General features: G+C 37.4%; 2 protein-coding genes across 5 annotated transcripts in view; one reads left to right on the top strand and one right to left on the bottom strand.

Annotated features, from left to right (window-relative positions):
* Positions 1-1,347: 1,347 nt before the first annotated feature.
* On the top strand, positions 1,348-3,915 carry nkx6.2 (NK6 homeobox 2). 2 transcript variants are annotated; one of them, XM_020494122.2, is made up of 3 exons: positions 1,348-2,210; positions 2,569-2,741; positions 3,122-3,915. In XM_020494122.2, the coding sequence occupies exons 1-3, from the start codon at positions 1,799-1,801 to the stop codon at positions 3,368-3,370; spliced, it is 834 nt and encodes a 277-aa protein (XP_020349711.1). In that variant the 5' UTR covers positions 1,348-1,798; the 3' UTR covers positions 3,371-3,915. The 2 variants fall into 2 exon arrangements, with proteins under 2 accessions (XP_020349711.1, XP_031691706.1); XM_031835846.1 differs by having other exon boundaries at positions 1,397-2,210; positions 2,548-2,741.
* Positions 3,916-5,659: 1,744 nt separating this feature from the next.
* inpp5a (inositol polyphosphate-5-phosphatase A) overlaps positions 5,660-8,189 on the bottom strand; it is a 185,552-nt gene continuing 183,022 nt past the window's right edge. For 2 of the 3 annotated variants that reach the window (XM_031835845.1, XM_031835843.1), the window contains exons 15-16: positions 7,492-7,579; positions 5,660-7,316 (exon numbers count right to left, since the gene is read on the bottom strand). In XM_031835845.1, coding sequence (XP_031691705.1) covers positions 7,499-7,579 — 81 coding nt within the window. In that variant the 3' untranslated portion in view covers positions 5,660-7,316; positions 7,492-7,498. The remainder of the gene's footprint in view (positions 7,317-7,491; positions 7,580-8,189) is intronic. The other variant, XM_031835844.1, reaches the window with a different exon arrangement.

Below are 8,189 nucleotides of genomic sequence, written 5' to 3'. Positions count from 1 at the left end.
TGTGGATAATATGACCTAAAATAATGACAATGAACAAACAAATATGTGAAATCCATTTATAGTATTATTCATGTTTTTAACGCGTTTGAAAATGTCACTTAACTATAGACTCGTTTTATCTCTCTGCCCCTATATAATTTATAGACCTATTGTTAACTAAATTGCCTTAAAGAAATGCTGTGCAAAATTGGAAAACCTTGACTTTTTCAAACTCTTTAGAATGAACATACTGTGTTTATTAAAGGTCCAAGGTGCATTTGCTGAACCCTTCAAATGCTAACGTGGCCATATTTCACTCTAACAACATTCATACATCTCCATAAAATATTAGCGCGGAGGCTTGAAGCAGCACTCAATTTGATGACGTCTAGAGCCACGCGGTTTCCTCAGTCCAGATCTCATGACGGAAATAATGCAAAAACAACAATGATAATTTGAGTAATGAAAAAAAAAGACAGGTCTATCTGTTACACGGTTTAGTTGTCAGTTTGGACACGATGAAGGCTACCAGGGTAAAGATATCGGTGCCTCTGACCAGTGACAGTGATACAGATACAATCGCTTATCTGATTTTCTATTGAGTAGGCCAAGTGATATCATCTTTAAGACTCACTATGTTTGTCTTGACCCGTACTATAAAAAAAAAGATTTACAACATAACACGAAACCAAAATAATGGTCATTTATATATATCAAAAAAAAAATGTATATAACAATTGTATATAGGTCTAAAACATTTACAGACCATATCAAGATAACCCCACAACAACTAAACAGCCCAATGAATCCGTTATTAATTTCGACTTCTAAAACAGACCATGTAAGCTACGAATAATAGCAAAAATAGGAATTTAGTTTAAAGTTAAGATGATACTTGGCTGCAAAATAATCCATTATTGTGGTCAGTTAATTTCATTTTGCGCTGAAATAGATTTGATTAATACTTTTCTAAAATGTAAACTTTAGTAAAGTATGCCTAGTCTATATGCTTGTTATACATCCACAATCCAAAAACATAAAGAATGCTTTTCAATAGATACTGGATGCCTCTTCTAGAAATGCAAAGGCTATAATCGCATCTTGAACCTCCTGCAAATCACTGGTAACAATGAAATCACCATTCAGCATAGTTGTATTGAGTTTAATGTACTTACATTGTCATCGGTAATGGGTTATATTGTAAATAAATCGTATTTGTCAAATCTTGAAACAATGATTTCTACCGTATGATGCATCATTAATAGCAGTACAAGACGATCTTGATAGAGTGTGGCTTTGTCCAAGGGACGCACATGCAAAGTGCCCGAGTGTGTTCCCTCCAATCAGAGCGCTCTCTCCCTCAACATTATCCAATGGGAAATATGTGCATGCAGGTTGCTGCACGGTTATCAGTGCATCCCGCTTCACTCACGCCATAGTTCGAGTCAATTTACGAAGAAAGCCGACCCTTATGGTCACCATCAAAACCACTAAAAAACATCATCAGATCCTTCGACTTGCTAGAGGATTCTCGATGTGGACGCATGCGGCAAACTCACTATTGACAGTCTGAACCGGAGAGACATTTACAAAAAAAATCGAACTCTTGTCCGACAACGCAAGATAATTTCTTTCCTAAAGAAGTGTTTTTGTTTTCTGAAGTTTCAACCTTCAGTGGCTGCTGTATCCAGGATATACTTCAGAAGCTCCTGTAGTGTGTGGCCTTTGCTTATCGACCAGTTCAGCGCCTTTATATTTATTACTTTCTCCGGTTTATTATTATATTTACTCGAGCAAATTTGGTGGTTCATGCTCCCAAATGTTAGCTGTTGGGCAGATGGATGCTAACAGGCAGAGTGCTTTCGTCCTAGGCAGTACACCGCTGGCAGCATTGCACAACATGACCGAGATGAAGACGTCTTTATTTCCCTACACTTTGCAGAATCATGCGGGCTTCAAGGCGCCTTCTCTCAATAATTTGAGCACACAGCTTGCCCTGGGGACACCACATGGAATTAGCGATATCTTGGGTAGACCTATCAACTCAGCTGGACAGCTGCTCTCGGGCTTTCCAAGGATAAACGGCTTGGCCACCGCAGGAATGTACTTTAACCCAGCAGCCGTTTCTCGGTACCCGAAGCCCCTGACGGATCTCCCAGGAAGAGCACCCATATTCTGGCCTGGAGTGATGCAGAGCTCCCCTTGGAGGGATCCACGAGTGCCCTGTCCTGGTACGCTTGTTATCTGGCTGTGTATAGTGCAAAAATGTTTAAATGCAGCTATACAATATATATTACCTTTTGAATGTAGACATCTCTTGAATAGCCTAGGATACTTGTTTACTTGTTCGGTAACCTATGTTTTGGTTCTCCTTGTAAATAACTTATAATAACTACCTATACATAACGAATTCGATGGGCTATCCATTTATATTGGTTTCCGTTTTAATTCATATTCTAAGCCTAGCTATGATAGTCAACACGATGTCTCCAGGAGTAAACTCGTGACAACTGTTTACTACTGATGATGAAATACTAATCACTGTTGTGTTTACATATTTTTGACTAGACTCTTCAATCTTTTTTGTAGCTCAAGCAAACATGATGCTCGACAAGGATGGAAAGAAAAAACACTCCAGACCAACTTTTTCTGGACAGCAAATTTTTGCATTGGAGAAAACCTTTGAACAGACGAAATACCTTGCTGGCCCAGAGAGAGCTCGACTGGCGTACTCTTTAGGAATGACTGAAAGTCAAGTCAAGGTGTGTATCATTACTTGAGTCTTTTTAAAATACATTATACATTAATTCATTTATAAGCCTAAATGTTAATCGTTTTAAAATTAAAATTGGTATGTGGCAGTTCTGTGTGTAATGTGTGTTTTTCTCAGTTATTATTATAATAATAATTATTATTAGCAGGCTTATTATTATTTCCAATATTGTTAACATTGGTGGTATTTGCCTATGCTGTTATTATGTTTTCATTATTATGCAATTGGAGCTATTAGTAACATGTTTTTTTTGGCTCCAACTCAGATAGTAATAACTTTTATGTTGGAAGAATAATTACTACCCACTAAATATGCCTTATAATTGTATTTATTAAGTGTTTAATTGTATGTTATTGCTTCTCCCAATAGGTATGGTTTCAAAACAGGAGAACCAAATGGCGAAAGAGACACGCAGCGGAAATGGCAACAGCCAAAAAGAAACATGATTCTGAAACTGAGAAGATGAAGGAAAGCTCGGACAATGAGGATGATGACGAGTACAACAAACCTCTGGACCCTAATTCAGACGACGAAAAAATCACAAGACTTCTGAAAAAGCACAAGGCTACAAACCTTTCCCTGATCAGTCCATGCAGCAATAGCTCGGACACCTTGTGATGACAGTGACGACTTGTCGTGAAGAGACTGAAACACTCCATGGTGCTTCTAAAGCTAATTTAACCAGGGTATAAATTGTTCAAATGGAAAGAAAGGGCGCTGATGGGTGGTGTGAATGATTTATGTTGTACAAACGAAAATGTAAGTGAGATGTATATATTTTTTACTGAGTAAGTTATGTTATTAAACCAATGTAAACAAGACATGGCAGCCTTTCCCGCAAATCCCGATAAGCATATACCCTCGCAATATTATAGCTTCATTTTGTTATATTATTGCCGAATAATGTTACCCATCTCTCCACCTTTTTCCATTCTAAATTCAATACAGGTACATAATGTATGAATGCAAATGTTGTAAATTATAATGTAAAAAGCTTGTTTTAACGATTTCAACTCCGTTCTATAATTTGAAGGAATTTATGTTTTACCTCATCAAACAAAGATAGAGAACTGGACCATCGTTTATGTTGGAATAAGAGAGTATTATTACTTCTGCGAAGATGGAAGAAAAAAAACGTATTATGAATAAATTATTTAACAAGCTTTTGTTTTTGAACAGTTTATCTTCACTGAAATTACTCTTCATTGAATAACCACGTATTTTGACATTGATCGGGACCCACTCAAATACTGAGAAAGACTGGTCTAATAAATTATAATTAACGGAAACCTGTTTGCTTCTATCCAAGACAGTCTGAGATGTTTTGGATCACTTTTGCAAACCTTGCTTACGCAAGATGGAATAGCTCAATGTTAGATGCGTTGGTGAAAGTATAGGCCTATACTAAACTAATAGGCCTAGATCTTGTGAAATTGGCCAACAAGGACAAACTATAAATTACACTTGACATTAGACTACTTGTAATGTTAATCTCAATATTATACTTTTCTTTTTTACAACGGTGTTGTGAATGATGGTGTTGATTAGGCCTAAACAATGCAATGCCTATACAGGGAGTCCCATGAATATATAGGCTACATATAAAATCCGTATTTTATTTCCAATTTTCTCAACATTTCAAAAACGAAATTGTCTACATTCACAAACCCAGATATGGTCATTGGAATGGAGGGTTGTTTATAGGTTATAGCCTCCATATGTTTGCGTTACAACCCCAAATTATAGTCTACTTTGTTTGCAATTATTAGAGTTTAAAGTGTGTAGACTACGTTATGCCTTTTAAAGTATATAGACTTCACACATCTCAGAACAGTTTATTTTGAAATAGTGATTTTCTTTGGAGCTAACGCTCTGAAAGTGTAGTTTGGACTTTTGGTCATATTGATTGATTCGGGCTCATTCATGCTTAAATAGGAGAGAGAATGACTACTCTACAATGTAGGCTATATTTAAAGCACAAATCAACACATTTTCAGAAAAAAATATATAAAATGTCCATAGTGCTATGCCCCTACAGGCTAATTAATTAAACTGCATATTGTACTGTATTTTGTATGCATTTCAGATATCTGATACCACGTTTCACTATTGCCCTATTACATTTATTGGTTATTATATAAATGCACTGGTTCTAACTTACTTGAAATATAGAAATTTCAATTTTTCATTAATCCATAACTGTTTTCTATATGTCTAACACGGGAAAATGTTTTCGGCGTCCACACAGGCAGCCCAATTCTGACCTTCTTTCCTCCACTAATTGGTCTTTTTGGCCAATCAGATCAGCTCTGAAAAAGATCTGATGTGATTGGTCAAGAGACCGAAAAATGATCAGAATTGGGCTGCCTGTGTAAACGCAGCATAATAGGCCTAGAAGGCCAGTCTAGCTGCAATATCCATAGGACTAGAATTACCAAAGTGGAGACTTACACCTCGATCACACCGATAACGTCCTGGCATTTTGGTTAAAAAAGAAGAAGAAATACACCCATTTCCAATGGAACGCCGCGTTTGCCTTGCACCATTGTATTACAGATGCAGTTCGTTCTGTGGAGCACAAATTGGATGTATCGAACGGCTTGACAGAAATGGTAGCAGAAGGTGAACGTTTAAATTTTGTTGCACACATGTCCAGATGATGCTGCGTTCATTTTGCGCGGAAACTCTTTATGTGTGATCGAGGCGTTAAAGCTGCATGGTTTAACTTGATGTGATACCACGAACATCTTTGAAAACGGTCATCTCTACGTGCACCTAGCCTCTGTACGATTGTGGCCACGCATGCATGTTGAGCAAGTTTTTACAAATAACAAGACCTAATAAATCTTGTTGTGCGGTAGGCAATGCTGAAGTGATAGATGCGGTGGAATGATGACAAAACACCCATTGAGTTCTAATGGTTTTATTGCTTGAGAACCGCATAACCAACACTAGAGGCCATGACGTCAATGGGGTATAGAATCTCTATCTGCTGAAAGAAGTGAGCTGCAGCTTCTCATCACGTGACCAGCGGGAAAAACAAGCAGTTTTTGCCTACGAATCAAATCACACTGCTAAGACGACAAAAATTCAGCGTCAGTCACAAAATCATTTCCACTTGCGGTGATTTAGATGAAGAAAAAAAAAAAAATCCTGGATCAATCTAACGGCTTCACACAGTCTGAACTCTGTAGTGTAGTAAATTAAATCAATAAAAGGAAGCCTTCGCGTTTCATCAACAGCCTCCCCTAATCGCTTTTTAACGCTCGAACGAGCGATGAGAGGACCTTAATTTGCAACATTGCTGTGAAGGCTGTTGAAGGCTACATACAAAAGCAATTCTTCCTGGTCTTTACCGACTTTAGCGTTTTTTTTGTTGTTGTATTTTTTTTTTTACAATGTATAATCAATACCTTTATCTATCAGTTGGTACTTAACTATTTTATGTTAACTCTTACACAATTCATTTCTTTGTACAATACTTGGCACCATAATGCAGTAACAAAAATAGATACCCAAGCCTATCTAAAAACATCACATTCAGAACCATAATATTATTACATAGAAATAAGTTAGAATAATAATAATGAAATAATGTGGGACTGCTATATATATGAAACAATATCTTATATACTTACATGGTCTATGGCACTGCTTAAAAGATCCTTGGATAGGCTATATAAATCATGTTGGCTGAAAAGTTTTTTTTCTTTTCTTCTTCTCTCCATTGTAATGTTAGATTCAAAGGTCATGGCTGATGAAACACCCAGCAGCCATATTGTCTCCATATACTTCAGCATAACAATTGTGGTAAGAATGATAAATTATCTCTTTAAAAAGTACAGTATATAAAATGAGATTCAGCTGATGTGAGGCATGGCAGTGTTATGCACACAAGTCAGTAATGACAAATAAAAAAAACAACAAGAAAATAAAATAAAAATGAAATTAAGTGAAAATATTTATCTATTCTAAAACAGTGGGACCACACAGTTTGGTCAGAAGAGAGAGAACAGCACTAAAACCATCAACAACTCTATGTTATACTGTCCAATGTACAAATAAGCCTAACAATATAGATATACAATTTTTTTTGCATTGCACTTTTTAAAAACATCTTACATACTGTATGGAAGTAGCTTCTATGTTAGAGGCGTACCTAAAATTGCAAATATGGTATCTAAAATAATGTAGTTATGACTAATTTCTATTAGAGTTTTGGCAACAAGGCTGTGACTTGGAAAATAGTTGTCCTTCCTTTCTCTGGGGGAATAGGGTGCGTCGCAATTGTGAGGTCAGTAAGATGTGTCTTATCGCAAACATGTCTCGGGTGGGTAGTCCAGATACTGACGTGTTGTGTGGAAAAACAACAGCTTGTATGAATGAGGTGTTAGAACGACTGCAACTGGTCAGCACTGCTGAAAAGTCTGTATAGGGTCTTCAGTGTATGTGTGTGTGTGTGTGTGTGTGTGTGGCGTTTGTGTGTATCCTGTGTCCAACTCTCGTGTTCTTCTCACAGAGGCGCTTCACGCAGATATCTTTTCCACCCTTTGGCACCACTTCCCTGACAAAATAAAGAAGAAAAAAACAGACGCAATGAGAATTATGCCTCAGCGTCAGGCATGTATTATACAAACAACTAAAAAAATGCAATGCAAAAAATGTAGGAAACCAAAGCCTAATTAATAATAATGACGGTAAAAATCTATAATTTATTAATAATAAATAAAAATATTTACCAAGACATCACTGCACGTTACAACACTTGTGCTTATTTGCATTAGCTTTACCTGCCCCGGCTGTTAAACGAAAGGACAGGTAGACAGGCTGCCAGACAGGGGACACAGAGACAAATGAGCCAGTTAGCAGCAGTCCTGCCCTGAGTGTGAAGGGTCAAAGGCAAATGGGGCCAATACAAGTTTAAAGCTCTCAAACACACACACCCTAAACTCATACCAGGGGGGGGGGGCACATATTTTCACCTGCGTGCTAACTACATTGGAAAAAATGTAAACATAGCAGAATGTGATTTTAGCGGGTGCATGTGGTTCTTGGCCTAGGTCTGGTGGAGTATCTCTCTGTACCCAGGTCCCCTCACACACACATACACTACTGTCCAGTCCACAGTAAGTAATGATGAAAGACTGAGGAGTTCAGTTTTAAGGCGCCTCTCTCTCTGTCAGCCTAACAGCCACTGTCTGACACTACAGACTCGAGGGACTGTGTTAAATACTATCCATAAAGTCAGCATGACAAAATAGCCTCTGATCACAATATGACTGTTCACAGCCAACTTTTGGTTTCATTATAGGCACCTGCATAGGCAATTGCAGTAATAGGCCAGTGGAGTACTCGTTTTTGGTTATGATAAGGTAAGGTAGTTGGTACTAGTCATATTCTTTAAAAATCAAGGACTATACTGAATTCCATTCATTGA

This window comes from Oncorhynchus kisutch, linkage group LG11, assembly GCF_002021735.2.
Source record: "Oncorhynchus kisutch isolate 150728-3 linkage group LG11, Okis_V2, whole genome shotgun sequence".
NCBI classification, from domain to species: Eukaryota; Metazoa; Chordata; class Actinopteri; order Salmoniformes; family Salmonidae; genus Oncorhynchus; species Oncorhynchus kisutch.
Note: the sequence above shows the minus strand (reverse complement) of the source record. Positions and strands in the feature narration are given on the sequence as shown.

What these genes read in the sequence shown, in the direction of transcription:
- nkx6.2 (XM_031835846.1), top strand. Translation starts at nt 1,799, where the DNA reads ATGTTAGCTGTTGGGCAGATGGATGCTAACAGGCAGAGTGCTTTCGTC. An exon ending in TCCACGAGTGCCCTGTCCTG is followed by an intron (nt 2,211 to 2,547) that starts GTACGCTTGTTA and finishes ATTTTTGACTAG; the next exon opens with ACTCTTCAATCTTTTTTGTA. An exon ending in TGACTGAAAGTCAAGTCAAG is followed by an intron (nt 2,742 to 3,121) that starts GTGTGTATCATT and finishes TTCTCCCAATAG; the next exon opens with GTATGGTTTCAAAACAGGAG.